Genomic DNA, 20,905 nt, shown 5'->3' with positions numbered 1-20,905 from the left:
ACGGCTTTCACAAGGAGGGGACCGACAAAATATTTAATTTCACCTGATATTAAATTTCTTTGAAATGTTACTCAAAAGCTGGGGCAGGATAAATAAATAAATAAAAAAGATCTCATGCTCATGCAGACCTTTTTAAAACACACTCAGCACATCTTGTAAAATGCATGCCAGTGAAGCTAAAAGCGGCTTGGCTGTTCCACACGGACTCTCACCTCCTTGAACAGGTTCATAAAGCGAGGTCCAAAGCGCCAGGGTTTGTGGCGGTGACACTGCAGCGAACTGACGGTCATCTGAGTGGCCCGCTGCGATGCGACTGCAACCATGTACACTGCATCAAACATCAAGGCTGCATCTGTCTATAGAGAACATGCAAAATAATCTTTCTATACACTTGTTATTATTAACAAGAAGCATTTCAAATGACTATTGGTGGTAAATGAAAGAATAACAACGCTTATAAAACATAACGTCTTGCAAATGAGAACTAGCTGGCACTGCATAAAACGTGAGTCACAGGACTGTGTTTTTTTTTTTTTCCTCATTGTTTTATTTGGACATTATTGACTTCTTTCATCCAATCAGATGTGTTCATGACCATGTATGGAGTTGTCCTACTACTTCCCAGGTTTCTGTGTACGTGATTCTGCTCACTGGAAGACTACTTACAGTTCTGAATGTCCATATATGCCTACAATTATTTATTCAATCTGAATACAGCTGTTCACCCATGTGAAAATTTCTTAATACGGAAAAGATTATATAATGGCATATCCTAGGTTTTTCATATGACTGTATTTGTGGTATATGTGGTGTCTCCAAAAGATCTGTGGCAAATAGATGTGTAAAATGTGCAGGATAGCCATGCTGGAGCATCGCCGTACACCATTAAAGGGGACATAACATGCTTTTCAGTTCTTCCTTTTCACATTTAAATCATTCAGTTGTGGTACACATAAAGTGGACTGCAATGTTTTGGTCTGAATTTAATTTAACCCCACATTCCCCCCTTTTTACCCTTGTTTTGAGGTGTGTCTGAGAGCAACTCATCTTGGTGTGGTCTCTTTAAATATAAAGGAGGCACTTCACAACCCTGTGTCCCCGTCCAGGTCGAAGAGATTCCACTCCATCCCATTTGGCCATTTTTGTGAGATGCTGGGAGATGGTTTAAAGAACAAATAGTTTAAAGTGATTTATGCACTTGTAGCTTCTGCGTCCTTCAGCTTGGAACAGAAAATCGCTACAAGAAATAAAAATGGTATACTAGCAAAACTGGGATGCTAGATGTCCTTTTTTAGCAGGTCTGCAACAACCACTGTGACATAATAATTGAAAAAAAATAATAGAAAACAGAGACACTTATAGGATTGAAAAATATGACCCAAAAACAATATTATGATATCTGCACGGCACCTAGAGAGACTACAGTCAACTTTTGTGCACTCCAAGAGACTCCTGGTGCACAACACAATTGATTTAAGTGCTAAAAAGTAGATTTTGCATGATGTGACCCCTTTAAAATGCAAAGCAGATACACAATAGCATGACAGGTGGCCAATCAGGAGACAGATTGTTTTGTTCCACTAAGTGAAGTCGATTTATTAGCTAGGCAACAGTCTCAGCACTCCTGCAACCCAAATGGGTTATACTTAGTGATATTGTGGAATTTAAAGTAACAATTTTATGATCCTGAGGATGTGTGAAGCGTTCAGTACATTTACCCATACTCTGAAACTATTAATTAGAGTTAACCCTTCATATTCTTGAATCGGCATCAGGGAGGAAGACGGGAAAAAAACATCAGCATTTAGATTAAAACACTTTCTGCTTGATTTATCACCCTTCAATGAGATTTTTTTTTTTGTGAGTTTCTTATCAAGGCACATTGTGTTTAAATGCCATTGCATCTGGCATAACCAGCTTTGAGCCAAAACTTACTGTCATGACTCCCTCCATCAGACCGCTCTCCTGTTTGGGACCCTGCACTCTGTCCGTGGCCCATTTGTCAATGGTCGAAGCCACCCATGGGTCATCAAAGTTAAGCAGTCTGAAACCAGTCATGTTGACCCCGCTGTAACGGTAGGGCTCCAGGTCCAGAGCGAACAAATCCTGCCGGAGCAGGGGGCAAATTGAAATGAGACGGAAAGAGGAGAATCTGGGTGATTTAAATTGGGACACGTTGACATATCGTAGCTTTGAATCGCTAATCAGGGAGCAGAACTTCTCAGTCGAAACCAAAACGATTCTTTAAACCATCTCACCAACGTAGTGAAGAAAAAATGGTAGTATTCGGTCATCATTCCCATGGATGACAGCTGAGAATAAAAGACATTATTATTTCATTGTGCGTAAACAAAAACATGAATTGAACAGTAAATAGTTAAATAAACTACAATAAAAACTTTGATTTTCACCCTCTGTAAGCTTATAGCAAACACAACTTGATTTAAAAAGTTTTCAGCTCTCAAAGGCATATGACATGAAAGGAGAAAACAAATGTTTCTGTCTCATCTGCACTCATCACGGGTGCCCTAGTCAGTGAAGACAGGAAACATCTTAAGCATAGAGGAAAATAGTTTCAGCTCGATGAGTTAAAGGTCTGTGGGATTTAGAATAAATTTATCCTTTTGAAATGCTACGAGTAGTGTTTAATAATCCTGATTTGCACATAAATATTCCGTTCTTTTATCCTTTATTGATATCGTTCAAAATAAAATGAAAGGCATAGCAAATACATTAAACAGCTTTCAGATGATTTATTGTTTTATCAGAATATGCTGCTATTAAAAAAGCTAATTAAATGTAATGTCCTCAAAGGAGCCATCAATGTGTTGTAAAACCGAAATAAAAAATGGAAATGAAGTAAAAAAAAAAAATGTAATAATAATACATTACAAACCTGTTTTAGAAGTTCTGAAGCTGTGCGATAGGAACAGTCAAAGAGGATAAAAAATTCTCTGTCTTTTTTCAGCTCCTTCAGCAGCGGCCGAGCGTCTTGGTTACCAGGGGTGAGCTGCCGTATCCTGATTTTCAAGTTTAATTTTGCTGGAGCCTTGATCAACTCCTGCATCCGCATCAGACCTGAAATAAAACACGTATTTGAGTAAATGAGATCAATAATAATTGTTATTTTTTACTTGGATTGAGACTCTTGACAGTCCAAAGCCTTTGTCTCTGGCTTCTTTTGTTCATTGTAACTGTATAATTCACACACAGCAATGAAATAGTGCCCACTGGACATGTGAAAGTCTGATGACCACATCAGATTTTTCTTTTCAGAAACCGGAAAACAAAAACTTTCTAAATGAATGTTTGCACTTGACTTTAGTTGCTCCACTGAGAACTCATCAGGTAATCCTAAAGAAGTTATCAAGCAAGATTCTCTATTTAACATGGGTGAACATAAAGTGCAAAGTGCAACCAACAAACAAGTAGGTATTAAACAGTTTGACCAGTACGTAATGCTATGGTGAGATTCCTGATAGTTTCTGGAAAAAAGAAACGTGAATTTGCCAGCAAATATTTCACCGGCAAAAATTCCCCTGCAAATGTGTTGACCTTCTGGTGACTCGAGCCAAAGCAATCAGCACTAGATGGAGTCCAGTGGCTTTTAGCCAATCAAATTACGCTCATTTGATCACGTCACACACAAGGGTATTAGGCAGAAGTGAGTCTCGATTCAGTCTTGATTAGCTAAAAGCCGCTCAACCCGATCTAGTGCTGATTGCTTTGGCCAGACCCGGCTGCAGAAAAAAATTAAAGGGGGGTTAAGTTCAATTTAAAAATGTTTCATGGCTGTGTGTGAAAGAGGAATGTTAGGTTGATCTATACTCTGTGGCTGGTTCACACGGCAGGAATTGTAGTCTCATTTTCAGCACGATCTTCCCCTTCTGAGAGGTGCCGATTATCCCCCGAGGACAAATGAGCGCGCAGCTTGTTGAATGTGACGTGTAGCCAATCAGAAAGCGAGGTGAGGGATTCCCCGCGAGAAAAAAACAAAACAACTCACCTCCATATCATAGTACTGCAAGCGAGCCCCTGGTCGCGTTGTTACGCTTCCTTAACCAACACCTTTTCTTTTTGTTGTGTTATTTTTTTTTCTGACAAAATTAGTCCTGATGTGGTTTGAGTGTGTTTTTACGGTTATAACAAACTTTATTTCCAGAAGGGTTTTATACACCAGTGGGATATTAATGTTTGTGTTGTCTGGTCCACTCATTGCGACCAAATAGGGCTTAAAAGTCTTCTTAAATTGCTCTCCTAGCATAGCATTAGCCCCTCTTAATAGCTTACGGCTACCGCCGACTAAATGTAACCACAGGTCATTTTACACAGAATGTTTGTCTTGTTTCACTCCTCCATCGTTCAATAGTGCTACAGTATGAGCGTTAGAACATCATTAATAGGGAAGAATAATGTCGATTTAATGGTGTTCTGTGTAACCTTAGGATTACTCCTCAATCTAATGTCCTATCGCTACAGCGCCCCCTAGCATCCCAGAGAAATCATTGCATTAATAAAATCTATCTATCCATCCATTTTCTAACACGTCTATCCATTGTGGGGTCACGAGGGATGCTGGTGCCAACTCCATTTGTCAATGGGAAATAGGCGGGGTACACCCTGGACATATTGCCAGTCTTTTGCAGATTAATACAATTAAGTATCCTAAAGGTACTGATTTTACTGAGCACATAATTCTTTAAAATGTTATTTTCTCAAATAATGTTTTGTTTAACTCAGATTTGCATTGTGAATGGGTTGAAATACATACCAAATGTTTTTTTCTAAATTAGTCAAGCTGATTTGATCTCATTCCACATTCTTTAAGATGAACTTTGGTTCTTTAACTTGGATCTGCAGTGAACCAGGATTCACTGAACCAACCTGATGATGGTTTTCAACTATTTTATTTTTTTCTTTTGTTTCTTTTGTGTGTACATAGTTCCTTAGCTTCTTTTTATCTTAATTTTGCTTAGTAGTTTAGTTACGTTTCTCTAGCCTAGTAGAGATTTGTTGATTGAAATATAGTGTTAATTGAGATAAACAGCATTATATAGTGGTGCTCTCTTGATATTATTTTATTTCTGTTAATAAATTATTGAACTTGAAGAGAAGTTGTCACTCTTTTATTATATATGTGTGCAGAGTTTGCTGTTAAAAGAATGCCAGTGGTCGAATCAACCCTTTCAACTATTGTCCTAATATCAGCTGATTGGGCTGATATTCACCGGACAATACCTAACAGACTGAGAGTTATTTATTAAACATTAAATAACTTAAAAACTGTGCTTAATGGCACAGCAGCTGACAGTCGCAAGAAACAAACCATGTACAAGTTTATGAAGAGAAGAGGAAGGTCTCAACCAAAAGGAATAAGAACAGAGTGGATTTGGTAAAAAAAATTTCACCTGATCTCTCTCTTCCACTCCTCAGGGGGCTGAGAAGATCACCTGATCCCCCGAGGAGTGGAAGAACAAGGTGAGACGGTCTTGCACATGTGCAGTTATTAAAAAATGGACTTGGGGGAACTTCTGGAAAAATTGCCGCCCCTAGCTTTAAGAGAAGACCACTACAACTTGACACAAAACCATATTTACATGGGTAAAGGGCTTCCAATTGCTGGACTTGAGTATGTTAAAATTTTAAAGCTTTTAGTAGGAACAATTGTGGTTTGATAATACAGTCAGTAGGCCCTACCTGTACTGTCCTCATAGACCACAGTCAGTTTCCTCCATTTAAAAAATGTGACCACATCCAGGATGGCCCTGGCGATGGCTGTGTACTCAGGATACAGGTTGATAAAAAACGTGTCCTTGTTGTCCACTGATGGGTGCTTCCAGCGAGTCTGTATATGAGGAACTTCCAAAGCATTGCAGATGGACTGCACCGCACTGACTGAGGAACTGTGAGAGGGTCCAAAGACAGCAACTACCCCGAGAGCAAGCTGGTCACACGCTGGTAAAAGAGAAGACCAACACATAAATGTTATTCCAAGGTAAAAGTTGCTGTTGAAAAAAGAGGTTTTGCCATGTGCACAACAGACATAAATGGAACAGAAACTATTGTGTCCTGTTGGGCTGCTGTTTGTCTTCCCACAAGTCATGTTAGCTAGGTTTAGCATTTTCTCTGGAGGGGGTGGTCTTTTGAAAATTCACAATAACAAAGTGTTAATCCTAGGAAGTGAAAGCAGTGTATTTTTCCAAAATTATTTTAAGATCACTTCCAAAATGCTATATTGTGTCAACATGGCTTGTTTCGATATATAGTTTTTTACAATTTTTTTCTCAACTGATTATTATGTGTGGATACGTTTATCTTTGAACAGCCAGATTCTTTGATAATGATCTGTGATGGTTTACCCTTCTTGTAGAGGGACTCAATGAGAGACAAATGTCAATTCAGAAGTCTTAATCGTGACAGGCCATGCAGGCTAGAACATGGCCATAATATAATATTTCTGTATTAAAATTATGTCTTTATTGGTCCTATAATGTTAAAATCTTCTTACTGGTCTTCCCCGGTCACAAGATATGGAAAGTTAAATGTGAACCACTCATTGCGCTACAAAATTAAATTAACAATTAAAATCCACAGTGGGTCTTAAGAACAGTATTCTCCTCTGACAACAGGCAGCGGTCTATGCTGCCGACATGCTCTCATGCTTCAGTCACACAGGGATTATAGATGTAGCCTAAATAATGAAAAGGTGATTCCAAGTCACAGAAAGATAATTTCTTACCTCTTCTGGAAGCCTCAAAGCCATCAAAGACGTTGATCCTCTGAATGTCGTAGGTCAGAGTGGCGTTGGGCATCAAGGTCTTATTGCGGTTTATGTTATTTACAGCAAACTTGAAGGCCAGCTCGTCCATGCTCACTAACTCACTTTCCCTGGTCTCGAAAATGCCACCTGGACACGGAGGGGATGGGAAACACAGACCGAATTAGAATCAGCCGTGCAAAAATTCACGACAGGGCACACATTCAATGCACACTGGTAGGTTTTAAATGTAATTTTTCTAAAACAATCTCAGCAGAAGCAAGCTGACTCAACTGAAGCTGTGACTCTCGTTGACATGGCAAACCACCGCTTTACAATGAGCATCATTCACCAAGGTGAAGGCTTACGCTCAGACAAATTAGATGGAGAGCATCGTGAACAGTAACTTTCATGTTGTACTTTAGATTTTTAATTAGAATAAGGACTTTGGGTCATTCTAACACATCTGTATGCTTTGATATAAACCACTCCAAGTTAGATTAAAAGGTGGACTAGTTCTCCCCCGGTTAGCTGTCAGTCTCTGTCTCAAGAGGAGGAAATCATCCAAGGGGAGCCTGAGTAGAGCCGCATCAAAAGGCCCTACTTTTAATGCGGCCCTACCGACTGCTACCAGCTGAGTTGGTTCTGTCATCTGATCAGGACACCTCCAGAGAGCTCACTTTGGATGTTTTCCAAACACACCCACTTGAAGGAGATCCTGAGGCAGACCCAGAGCTTTCTGCAGCGACTATATACCTTCTGGCCCGAGAATCCTTTGAGATTCCCCAGAATGAGTTAGAGAGTGTTGCTGAGAAGAGGCAGATCTGGTTTTCCTGGCTGGACCTGGTACTACTGTAACACAGATTTTAGATCTGCTAATTTCACATAAGCAGAAGAAAATGGAATGAAGGATGTTTGGGGCTGTTGTCCATCGTCCCATAAATTCTGACCAGCTTCCTGCAGCTACTGAAGAAAAGTATCCCCACAGCATGATGCTGCCAACGCCATGTTTCACAATGGGATTGATGTGTTGAGGGGGATGTGCAGAGTTTATATTCTGCCACCCGTGGCATTTGTCATCTAGGTCAAAACATTCAGTTCTGGTCTTATCTGACCACAACACCCAGATGTTTTCTGTGTCAACTACATGGCTTCTGACCAACTGCAAATACAGCTTTATATGGCTTTAAAATTGGCTTTAAAATAGCCAAATTAACACTTACTGATATATGTATATTGTTAATGGTGTAAAACCAATGCTTTTGGACAAAATATACACTCAGCTCAACATTTTTTTTTTCTTATTCAATGCTTTGAGTTTCTCCTGTTGCAGAGAAGTAGCAGCTCCAACTTTTCAAAGCAGGAGAAGGTTTAAGGTGCAACTGTAAGCCATACGTCTCTGACTTTTACAGTGAGGAGTCCCAAGGCTACATGCACCTACAGCTGTACGGCCCAGCTGTCAGGACTCTTTGAAGAAACAACCCTGTTAAATCAGAGACGTAAGATTGCCTACAAACTCCTTATCATCCTGTCATCCTGGTGCAAAAGAGGCCAGATGAAATGATGGTAGCATAATTGCACCTATCGTGTTAAAGGGAAGAAAGGAAAAGGTTTTAACAGTTCGTTGTTACGTTTCAACACAGGCTTTTTAAGATGAGTCAGAGCACATCAGTAACTGTCAGTATTTTACATATTTTAAAACAGGTTCCTGAGAATACGGTTGAAGTGCTTTGCTGAATGTAATTTCCCACATTTTGTTCTGTTTGATTAAGTCTTTCTCGGCCTTTGAATGTTTCCTCTCTTTCACCACCTTCTGTTGAGTAGCACTGAAGAAAAGGTGACGACTGCACCATCTGACAACTATTCCATAAACTTGGACAGTTTTATACCCACCAGTGAACGTGTCGGGAGCTCGGTCCCTGACCCTAGCTGCACGCTGAAGAAAAGTGCCTCCTACAGCAAAAATCAAGGGGGACCATGACAATGTCCTTCCCTGAAGACACACTTTGAAAACAGAGCTCTTAATTATTTTGACTACAAAGGGTTTTCGTTTTGAAGACTTTACAACATGCCAAACTACTTATATGTCTCACACATAAAAGCAAAGATATAGGAGCAGTGGGAAAAGCAGACCAAGTAAGTGCCACGCAGTGCTGTGTTAAAGTGCTCGTCCCGTAACCACTTTTTCAAATCATTTGTAAGGTTTTTACAATAAGTGGTGGTGAATCTTTTATAGTGTCGTGGAGAACGTTTGGCTCACTCTTCTTTTCATGATGCTTTTAATTCACTCAATGTTTTGAGCATGAATGCCCTGTTTAAGGTCATACGTCAATAGTATGCCAAAAAAAAGTCGATCAGACAGCTGAAGCTGATCCAGACCGCTGCCGCCCATGTACACACTAAGACTAAGAATGTAGAGCACATCTCCTTGGGTACAAAGTCCTTACACTGGCTCCCTGTATCTCAGAGAATAGATTTTAAAATACTTAAAATACTATATAAATTACTGCATGGCTTAGCACCCAAATACATCACAAGCTTACTGTGTATCAACCCTCCAGACCACTCAGTTCCCCTGGCTTAAGTCTACTCTTAATACCCAGAACCAGAACCAAACATGGAGAAGCAGCATTTCTCCCAGAAGACTGTAAAAGTGCTAAAACCCTGAGATCCTGTAAATCAACGTTAAAAAACAATTTCTTTATAGTTGCCTTTAAATGTTAATGTTCAATTTAAGCTGTGGGCGTTTACTGAAATTTCATTAGATTAAGTTTGCAGTCCAACTTTACTTGACCTACTGCTACTATTCCACGGCAACATGCTTTCCTCTGTATGTTTTCTTTTCTTATGTTCTGTTCATGCACAGCACCTTCAGTTGTCTTGTTACTGAAATGTGCTTTACAAAAAAACTTGCCTTGCCTTGAAACCTGTTGTTTTTTTAACCTGAATAAGCTTTAAATTCATATGAACTGTAGTGTCACCATTCAACAGGCAGTCATAAAGTAATTAAAATGATAGCTTGAAGAAACACGAACAGTGCAAAAGATGGATGGGTGTTTTATCTGCCTCCAGTTAATAAAAAGCACATCAACCAAAAAAGCGAGCCGATCAATCTGCTCAACATAAATATAAAGATGTTTGGCTCTGTTTGTAAGCACGAATAACCTCGCCCCATCCATCTTCTACTTCAGTATTTAATGACAAATAATTAGGTATGACATGAGTTCATTTGTCATCCCGTTCTTGTGGAACAGCCTTGACTCTACTATGACTGCTGGAGTTACATCTAAAAGGGAGGACTTTTTTGGCCCAACAATTGAATTAATGTACCTCAGAGCACTAAAAGCTTTCATTGAGCTCCAAAATAATGAGAAATAATTTGCCACAAGAGCACACAACCATCTGGCATAAAATACATTGCAAATGGATGTTAAAAGTTTCCGAGGACCCAGAGGACTCAAAAAATAGCTTTTAACACTTGTCTGTGATTTACAGGGAGAATCTATTTGCATAAAATTCACACACAGTCAAGATGCACAAAGGCGGCAGAAAAATGGCTAAATTCTAGATGAGTGTTTTTCAAAAGACGTTATATCTTTGGTGACACACAAAAAGGAATAAGAAGGGAACTGTTTGATAACTTTGGACAGGTGTATGTAACTTTTTTGTGTGTGTGTCCGGTCTGACTATGCAGCAATAACAATTGTTGTCTTAATGCCATAAAGAGCCCAACAGATTTTACTTTCACAAGTGGAGCATCACTGCTTTCACCATAGTGCTCCACTTGATTTAGATATGCAAGAAGCTTTGTTAGATTTCATGTTGAGACTATTTCATATTCAATGGACACTGAAATGGGAAAGTAAAAGAGGAAAAAAAGCAGAGACACAGATTAGACAAAATGCTAAAAGGGAGAAAAAGTGAAAGAGAAAGAGGAGAGAAAAGGGAAAGAGCAGCTTAACATCCTATGAACCCTAACCCGAGGAAGATGCCAGGGGAACCAAAACCCCAGGGACCCCTCCCCCCATGCAAAGATGCCAGGAGGGGCAACAAAGGGAAAGCTGTCTCCCCCATCTGAGGGAAAAGCAGAGAAGGGCCCCAAGAGACAACCCCAATAGCCACAACGCCGAAGCTCCAGGGAGCCGCTGGAACTCGCCCGTGGGCTATGGTGGAGCGGATCCAGCCATGAGCCCCAAGGACCCAAAGTCCAAGTGCCCCCCCCCCCCCCCGCAGGGCCTCAGGCAGAGCAACAGGGGCCCATGCCCTGTGGAGCAGTCGCCAGGAACAAGCCAATGCCCGTTCACCCGAGCACCCATCCCTGGACACCGAGGACCACCAACGCACCAGCGGGCCAAGGCACCAACCAGCGGAGGAGAGCAGGGAGGGTGGGGGGGTGTTGGGCTCCACGCTTAGTGGAGACCTTAGATGTCCCAGGAGAGGGGGCAGTTCAAACCCAACCAAACAGAAAACCACGTACACAGTCACATATTCCTCCATAGTGCCCATGCAAACGTTCCTACCACACAGACAAAAAAAGGGGACGCAGTTCACACACTCACACTCCCCGCACACATCCTATATTCTCAGGCACCGGCATCACAGAGGGGTATCCAGCCCCTGGAGCTGGGAGGTGAACCCCAATATGAACCGAACAGGCCAACCAATCAGAAGCCACCCCAAAAACCTTGAGGTTCTACCTCCCTCCCTGCCTTCCATACCTAAGCCACCCCCCCCCCCCCCAACCATATTCCAAGGGAGAGCAAAAGCACCTGCCCCAGCCCCAGCCGATCTTCGGGACCTAACGTCCACCCCTAGCCAAGACCCTGACCAGGTGGCTCGCTCCTCCTCCAGGCCCCGGATTCCGGGTAGCAATCGGAGAACAGGGCTGTGAAAAAGACCCCGAGCAAGCCGCCGCCTGCTCAAATGTCATGTTGTTGCATATTGTTCTTAAGTACATTTAAAACAGAGAGGGCCAAAAAAGGGCACAGTCCACCCCATACCCCTTCTGGAAGGTAGCAGGTGCCAGCGCACCCCCCCCCCCCCCCCATGCACCCTACCCAGCACTCTCAATTTCTAAATGTGAATGAGAGAAGAGGAAGCCACCAGGAGTGAGGCCTACACAATCAGTCCCCCCCCCCACACACCCAATTAATGCCCTACATATATGTGTGTTGTGAGAATGTCATAAATGAAAGGGTCTACTGTAAGATGTATAATAAAATTGGGGTCAAGGACGTCATCGGGCAGCAGGGCTGGGAAATCCTCCTGTTTAGAAACACTTTTTGTTACCTTCTATCCTGAAAGAAGTCAATACATTTTGTATTCAGAAGATAGGAAGTTAAAAAATGTGGTCTCTACCTGTAAAAAAAAATCTCTCAAACACTGCTATTCACACCTAAGGGCAGGGATTGATCAGAAAATTGGTCCTGTCCCCTATGTCCAATGATTCTGAAGCGCTAACGTAACACCAATGTGCGTGCACGTTTCTTGTTAATTTTGTAGGCGGACAGATATTTCAACCGGCTTGGGTACAGATGGCGCAAGGTTGCACAGTGATTTACAGGAGAAGGGTTCTGTTGGAAAAAAATGACGAGCCCAAAAAACTGACTGCACAATCAAAAACAAGCCCTAAACCCACGACTCACGAAATTTACAAGCAACTTCAGAAAAAAAAAGCAAGCCCAAAGTCGCTCATAAGTGGAGCTGGCACTGCTTCTGTTACACAGCCACTCACAATACGCAGCAGAGATGTGGGTAAATTTCATCAAATCTCCGGCTTTGGTTATCCACTGTGAATGTGCCACATAAAAAACTGACATAAGTGGGTAACTTATTGAATAGGGCTATTGGCTCATTTTCTATAGAGCCTAATTCACACCACAGTAAGCATCTTATTAAAGGTCAGTTTTAATTGCACGAGTTGGAAAAGCTGAACAAAAGGTTTAAAATGTACTTTTTGTCACAAATGCTCTTTATGTGTTTTTATTTCAGGGTGGTATGACACAGGGAAAACGTCTAGGTTGTAAATTTGCTGTGTAAAAAAAAACATTAAACAGAAATTGTTGTATGATATTTTTGCCATATGGATGGATGGTCCGTATTCCATTCAAATTACTTGAGAAACCAGACAGTCAAGTAAGAAAAGTAACTTCTCCTGCAACACAATGTGTGGCTACACACCAATCAGCTTCTTAGTGCAGATGCAAAAATTACATTTTCATGTCAGACGTCCTATTTTCTCATCCATTGATTTGTAACCTCATCACTGATTGTACGTTTATCCACTTATCTCCCGAGGCTACTATGCCTGTGCCTGTGCCTGTGCATGGAAATCAAAAAATTAACGGATTGGTTCCAGACTTTACATTTGCATATTGCGTGATATCTGGCTACTCAACAATTAACATGAATGAATCTCTGAAAAAGTGAAATCTACTTGCAGATTCAAAAGGTTAAATAGCAGCAAAGAAGGGGTATATACATAAGAAAAAATATGAAAAAGATTTTTTATTTTGGTGCTCAAAGAAACTAAACATTCACTCGAGGAAGAATGAAAGACAGAAACACAAAGAAATAAGTGAAAATTACTGTGACCAATGGGATAAGGAAATATTGTTTACTATTTTCAAAGACTCTAGTCTTACACTTGAATTAGGTATTGAGTGAATGCTCATTACTAACATATCAAATGCTTTTGGTCCAAAATTCAAAATAAATTGTGTTTTTTGTGTGTCAGATGTTATTTTTATGTCTGTCCTTTTGTTCTTCCTGTAAAACATTTTAAACTACTCTGTGTATGAAAAGTTCTGTAAAAATAAGCTTGTCTTGCATTTTCTGGAGAGATAAGAATATAACATGCAATTTTGGTCAGCGCTGTAAAGTTTTGACATATTAAGGAACACATTAAAAGGTTCTATATAATCCTTTTTTAGGAAACTAAACAATAGGCATGCACATGATGAAATTTTGCCTTTGGCAGTTTGGAGTATTCATTTGTCATGAAGTGGCGTCGCTTGCCTTCACCGTGGCACCGCCTCTCCCCATGTGGGCCCTAGAGCCACTGCAGCATGGTATCAAAAAAGAGCAGTTGCTGTCGCTGTGCAGATTAGGTGCTAAAAGAGCCTCTTCATCTCATGCTTGAGGAGAAATGAGATGAACATCACCGCTCCTGGGCGTATTGTTTACTGGGCCAGGGCGGCACGGTTAAGCTAGGTTCTGCCTGGAGGTGGCGGATAATGATGGCCACTCGTTTACCAGGACAGGGGAGGGGCTACTGCTCAGAGAACAGAATTTACAAGGATTACTCAGACATGCATGAATCAAGCTAAATTCCACCATGGGCATTATTTTTGATGAAGAAATAGCCTTATAACATAGCTAAAAGTAATAATTTAAAAAAAGCAAATGTTGCATGCTAACGGCCCTTCATAATTCCAGATGTTATTCTCCTGTTGCAACTGGAATAAGAATAAAAAGGCTTGACACATGGTGAAAAATGGTTTCCCATATGCCACATTTCCATACTGAAAGTAAAAATCTCATTTAAAAAAACATCTTGCAAGTTCTAAAACAGGCTATGAGTTCAAAATGAGCAAACAAAAATAAAATATTTTATGCCCCTAATTTTCAAAGCGAGGTAGTCACAGTCCTAAATCAACTGACTTGTAAATTGGCTTCTCAAGTGATTTAGTGATGACGCATAGTTTGTGGGACCAGCCAGAACCAGGATTCAAAGATGTAAACAACACTCAGAAATAATTTCCGATGAGAAGAGTAACAAGGATGGGATATATAATTTAGATTTGAAGCAATGCCAACGTTGTGATCGCTACACTGACACTGTGCACCATTGTTGAAAAGTTCTATACGTAGTCGGTGCCAGACATCCTCTCGTTCCCGCTTCATCTTTGAAAACATGCATTTTGCAGACTTCACCTGTGATTCTTCAGTGGCCAGAGGCAGGTCTGGCCATCGAAAATCCAGTATAACAATAACATGCAAAGTATGCCTGTGCTAATTCTCAGTTATTCGAGTCATCGCAACAGCAAACAGCCAAGAGAAAAGTGGATGATGCCAACTTCTGAGTGGTTTATTACCATTTATTCAAAAAGACATGAAAGTGGCTTCAATTGGATGTGTGTTCTGAACGTTTACTGCAAATCACTAGCGATGTCCCATCATTAAATACAAATAAATGTGTTATTCCTTTGCACACTTCGGCACTCTTTTTTAGAAATCCTGGAATCCTACCAACATTATTAATGATCTAATTATTGTAGGAGCCAGCACTGAAGTAAAACACTGTATATATCCTACACAAAAGCGTTCAAAGTTGCAATCTGCAATAGTTGTTTATCTAATAGCTCACCTAAGTTGCTCATGAAAAAAGAAGAAAAAAAATAGCAGGTTGTTTTTCTTTCTATAAATGCAAGTCCCATCTCTTTCTTATCTTAAGCAAATTGACAATGTGTCAAACTCTGCAGTTCTGTAAATCCTCACATATGCAAACACATACACCAACCATGTCGTTATGCAAATCTTTGGAGTTGGAAACTCCTAGACTTGTGTTGTTCAAAGGATCCGAGCTGAACAGCTGAAGCTGAACGGATTGCTCCTGAACAGCCCTGAATATTAATATGAGACCCAGAGCTAAAGCCCACATCATAAATCTTCTGCATGCGCAGCTGGACTTTGGCTCAAGTGAATAAATGCTCTTCATGCCAAAAAGACAGCTAACATAGCAAAATCGTATGGATTATATCTGCTTCTTCTCTTCCAGATGCACTCATAACTTTCATATTTATAGTGATTTATTAAAAGGACAGGCTTTAAACTATTCAGAGAAAAATCATTTTTGACACACCCAGTGTGGCAATTTAGTTAACCACAGAAATGTTGTATTTACAATTATGTGCAACATAATTGTTGACTAAAGACATTTTATTACAAAACAAATGTGTTCATAGTAAAACACATATGCTTTGCTATATGCCTTAATTTCACAGTTTTATGACATGATCAGACCAAAATAGACTCATCTGGCCTTTCCCCAGACTTTAGAATCAGGTAACTCCAATTTAAAATAAACAGCATAATTTCTGTAAAACTTTATGTTACACCAATTTATTCTTCCAGTTGAAACTTTTGATCAAAAACCCTCTATCCAATGGCAGAAAGAACTGTATCCAAAAGATGAATGTATCCAAAACTAGCTATTATGGTATCTTGGTATGATGACAACAATATAAAAACAAAAGAAAACAAAGCAATGTACAGCATGATCAGATTGTGGTTTTAAAACAGTGTTACCTTAATAGGTGTTAGGTGGTGCTCCTTTAGTTTCCAAACTACGACAGTTTGTCTTTTTTTTTTTTTCAACCAAACAAGTTGGCTTGTTTGAGAAAGTGGAATAACCACCTTAGTTTGGTAGCAGTTTGCTCCAAATGTGTGTATGTGTGAATTACAGTGTGCTCTATTCTCTGTACTGGTCAAAGAAAATTCAGATTATTATTACTTATTTTTTACCATTTACAGGTGTTACCTCCAAAGAATCAAAAATGTAAAAACTATGAAATGCTTAAAACATAAAGAATTTTTACATCTATTCCTAAATTGAATTCTATAGGAGAAAACAATGCATGGAGAGACGAAAAAATAAACAGCTAGGAAAAATCTATCTACAACACTAACATTGAGATTATAAAGATTTTCTAAACATTTTGTAATGTCTCATTGTTATACTTTTACACGTTTTTGAAATTTACTAGTTTCAATTAGGTCTACTGATCAATTATTTCAATGTAAGAGTTGATTTTTCAAGTTAAGAATAAGTCTAGTGACACCTACTCTCAGATCATTTACTGACGTAGAGTCACACCTTCTAGTTGATCTCTGATCTGACTCAAAGCCGTTAAGAGTGACAGCCTTGCATAAGGAGCAAAGCACTGAGACCGCACCCTCCTCTTGTCTAATTTGATCTACATGAAGAGGTTTGACTCTCCTTACATCCATCTTGTAGGTTTAATGACAACTGAATTGAGGATGGTAATTGCTGGCATATTGTAAACTAACAATATACTACTGTGGATGGAATACATGCTTAAACAGACCTTTTTAGGGCATTGTTGGAAAATTACAAAAAAAAAGGTGAAGAATAAAGTTGAAAGAAGTGGTGGTTCCTACTTTGATGGTGCCCAGTGTGAGAGCCTCTCTTTCAGTTTCCCCACTAATCCCCCCTCAGCTCCTCTCTTGTATTTAATGAATCTCAATGTGTTTGTTTTTAAAGAACCTCTGTGCAATGTAAAGTAATTCAATGTTTGAGCAATGTAAGCACTGTATATTAGAGACTGAATGAGGGAATCAATATTCCCTACAAAACGTTGAAGAAGCCCTTCACTTCACTGAATTGAGCGCTTCAGATTGGCTCATAGTTCCGGGACCTGTTTCACAATTTCATCACCACCCATGGCAAACTGTCTGTTTTAATGCACCATGAGAGGTGGTGGGGGGTTTAAAGGCAAACGTAAAAAAAAAAAAAAAAAAAAAAAGGCGCTTGAGGGACAACTGAAAGGCGGTCATCCATAACACCCATAACAAAAAAAAAATGAATTTGAGGACAATGTGTAAAACTTCAACTAAAGGGATTGGAATCACTTGTTAACTGGAGAAAAAAAAGATACAAATAGGCTTCTTTTGTGTCCCCTCATTGGTTCATGCAGGTCATATTTTTGCAGGTCACCTGTTTTAATTTACATCCCTGACCTATATGTGATATCAGCCACAAACCGATGAACGGTCTGAAAGTGAATGTGAGGGACAAGTTCCCAGATGGAAAAAGACGCCAAAAAACAACAACACGAACACATCCTGGTAGTAAACAGAAAAACTCTGAGACAGTTGCAACCTTGTTTCTGTTTCTGTCCTGTGCGCAAAACAGCTGTTGCGCTTACCGATTCGGAGGACTTGCGCTGCGCCCAAGCAGAGCTCCGCCGCGATGAAGATGTAGCAGAAGAGTCTCTTTCGGTGCTCCATGGTTTTCCAAGCAAACTCGCCGGTAGTTTGGAGACCATGACAAACCAAAAAGGCTTTTATCCAAGCGAGCACACCACGGACGGGTCACAGCGGCACACAACCCAAGTTTTATTCCCAAACCGATCCTCTTCGCGTCACTCCATCCATGGCTCAAATAAGATCTAACAAAATTACATTGAGACACTTTTTTTACTACAAATATAAGAAAAAAATTAAATAAGTTTCATTTTTCGAAATGGGGAAAAAAAAAAAGCAAGTTGCGGCAAAACAAAACGCACCGGACTGTGCGCATCCAAGAGATTGCCAGCATCACAGGAGCGCTGGAGTGGACGTGTGAAGCGCGAGTAAATTTAAAATCCGGTATGAACCATCAAAATAAAACACAACGAAGCAGCGGGAAAATTCCGATTTCATAATCTTTTACTGAGCTATACCCTGACTAGGTTAAAAATCCCTCTTATTCATTTCGCAAACTAGATGGAACAAATGCATTTTTACATTTTCTCTAAATAAAGGGAACTCCCCAGACTTGTGATAATCAGCTTTTACTCTGAAGGTCCGGGTTGCCTGATGCTGTTTATCCCTGTGAGTGGAGTTTGGCTGCAGTCCCTTTGGATTAAACAGCAGATGGATTGGCAGCGGTTCTCTTTGCACCGGTGCTGATGAGAGGCGAATAATCTTCAGGTTACAGGGCAAATGTCAGATTATCTTTCTCTCTCTCTCCACAGACATCAAGTTTTCCCCCACTTTTTTTAATCATCTATGGGAACATGATGCCCATCTCTAATATAAGGCTGTCTTATTTATTAGAAATGCTGAAACCACTCATTAAAACTTCGTGAAAATCAATTTTCTTTAGGTATTGGTTTGTGTTGGTAGGACATTTAACTACCTTTGAACTGAAAACCTTGAGTGTTTAGTTTTTTTCAATATTGTGACATTTGAAAAAAGCCAAACACTCCCAGAGCCGGTGCTCTCCTCCACTAAAACCCTCATCAAGTCAGGTTTGACATTTTGTTTAGCACAGTCTTTGCTACGCCTCACCAGGAAGAGAGCTAACATGAAGGATATGAATACAGAGTGGAACGGCCTCTGAAGGTTTTCAGCTAAAGACAGAAACCCCTCGGCTGGATATCAAAACAAATACACAGGTATTGGCTCAAACTAGGTCTTATTCCAGAAATTACATGATTGATTCATGTCCAGGAAAGCTAATCGCATCTCTAATAATTCTTCACACCCTCATTGCTCATTGTTTCAGCTGCTATCTGGCAGAAGTCTTGCCAACATGGGGGGAAAAAACTGCTCAGAGAAATCCATTATTCCTCCTGCTCTCTGTTGAGAAAGGTTGCTGTGTGTAATGTTCATGTTTCTTATTTGCATATGCAGACATATGCAGATGTGCAGGGGCATCTCTTGAAAGTTTTGTAAAGGGTAGCTACACACTTGGTGGGAGCACTAATCATTTTGGAGAGATGCACTTCATCTAATCTTAGTATTATTTGAGGACACGACCAGGAGTATGTGACATATATTCAAACATGGGCTACAATAAAAACAACCCATGTTATTTTATATGAGAAGTGTCTTGCCCAATAGAGGCTGGAGCTAGACACCCGCCATTCACAGCCATGGAAGTACAATGATGTAGAGACAACAGATAGATGGATGCATTTATTAGAGTTAGTTTACTTGTTACCTTCCTTTTTTATTTATATAATTTGTGTATTTTAAGAGTAATTCATCTTTACTTAGATTATATTTTATGTAAATTCAACAGACAGTAAAGTATATTGTCTGTTTAAATTAAATTACCTTGTCTTACAGCAGAAACTGTAATATTTTCAGAGTTGACAGAGAAAAACTAGCATCTGATCATTTGAATTCATCTTAGTAAGCATGGTGACAAAAGTCTTTGCTTATTAAAAATACTGTCCGCTGGTGATTTTTGATTGACTATCAAATGTAAATTGATGATAAAAATAAAGCTGGATAATAGAGTATGTACGGCTGCTGCAGAATCTCAAAATTTACATAAACCTGAAATTAAGGCCACTCAAGAGAAAATAACTTTGAATTCAATTCTTTCTGACTTGGGTTTGTGACATCACTGGAGGCACAGTAATTAAGTTGATATGTGAGAAACACTTTTGAAGGTGTGATTTGATTTTGGGAATAAAAACACAAATAAAGAACAAGAAAGAATGCAAACAGTCATATTTTAAAGAACTTTGATGAGTTGCCTTATCCTTTGATTTTATCTTGAACCAATAAAGAGCAGAACAAAAACAAACTACAGTCATTTTCAGTATATTAGAATATGCGTCCTGATGAGGTTTGTCTGAACTGTTTAAACAACTATTTCAAAACATGGGCCCAAAATCGTTTGATTTTATGTTAAGAACTAAATATGAGCCTAAAAGCATTAAACTAAATGAAACATCACTCGTTTGTAGTCTGACTTTTTTTTTTTGCCTGCCCTTAATTTGCCACTGCAATGTGTGTGTGTGTTTTTTTTTTTTTCTTTTCTTATGATCTATTCTTGTTCAGCACTTTGAGTTTTCCTCTCTGAGTAAAAGTACCTTTTCAAAACAACCTTCAAGGACATATTAAACATACTTTTCACTAAGCCTACATTTTTTTAAACAGTTTAAAATGTGTTTCTTATGTAATGTCCTACTCCGAAATGAGGTCTTTTCACGAGCCATTGGCAGAATATCATCCTAATTAACACAAATAAATGCTTTAAAACATCAGCCTGTGTAATTAATCTACACAATGTGATTCACTAAGTTATCTGAGCCACTGAAGTAAATGAACTTTTCAATAAAATTTATTCTAATCAAATTGATTTAATGGGTTTGCATCTGTAAAGTGAGTAAATACTTTTCTTTAAGTTTCTCAGTAATTTTAGAGAGAAAGTTACTATTCGGTTTACTGCCCTCCTTCTGCGCAGAGATCGGCTCCAGTCAGAAAAAGAAATGTCTCGGCTTATTGGAATGTAGATGCAAAAGGTAGCAGGGGATGCAGTTATACATTTGTGTATTTTTGCAGGGCCCAAAAAAAATAAAAAAGCATTTAATCAACATCATAAAGAACAAAAAGAAATAAAGTGTA

General features: G+C 39.5%; 1 protein-coding gene across 3 annotated transcripts in view; it reads right to left on the bottom strand.

Annotated features, from left to right (window-relative positions):
• The window catches only part of grik1a (glutamate receptor, ionotropic, kainate 1a), a 43,773-nt gene extending 25,606 nt beyond the window's left edge, over positions 1-18,167 (bottom strand). The window contains exons 1-8 of one of the 3 annotated variants that reach the window (XM_012858674.3): positions 18,067-18,167; positions 17,707-17,949; positions 6,740-6,907; positions 5,698-5,955; positions 2,897-3,078; positions 2,259-2,312; positions 1,936-2,106; positions 213-356 (exon numbers count right to left, since the gene is read on the bottom strand). In XM_012858674.3, coding sequence (XP_012714128.1) covers positions 213-356; positions 1,936-2,106; positions 2,259-2,312; positions 2,897-3,078; positions 5,698-5,955; positions 6,740-6,907; positions 17,707-17,788 — 1,059 coding nt within the window. In that variant the 5' untranslated portion in view covers positions 17,789-17,949; positions 18,067-18,167. Of the gene's footprint in view, positions 1-212; positions 357-1,935; positions 2,107-2,258; positions 2,313-2,896; positions 3,079-5,697; positions 5,956-6,739; positions 6,908-17,706 lie in introns of all 3 variants that reach the window. The other 2 variants (XM_036143062.1, XM_021314165.2) reach the window with 2 other exon arrangements.
• Positions 18,168-20,905: the final 2,738 nt, after the last annotated feature.

The sequence above is a fragment of the Fundulus heteroclitus genome, chromosome 11, assembly GCF_011125445.2.
Source record: "Fundulus heteroclitus isolate FHET01 chromosome 11, MU-UCD_Fhet_4.1, whole genome shotgun sequence".
Lineage (NCBI taxonomy): Eukaryota > Metazoa > Chordata > Actinopteri > Cyprinodontiformes > Fundulidae > Fundulus > Fundulus heteroclitus.
This window is presented reverse-complemented; position numbering and strand designations above follow the sequence as displayed.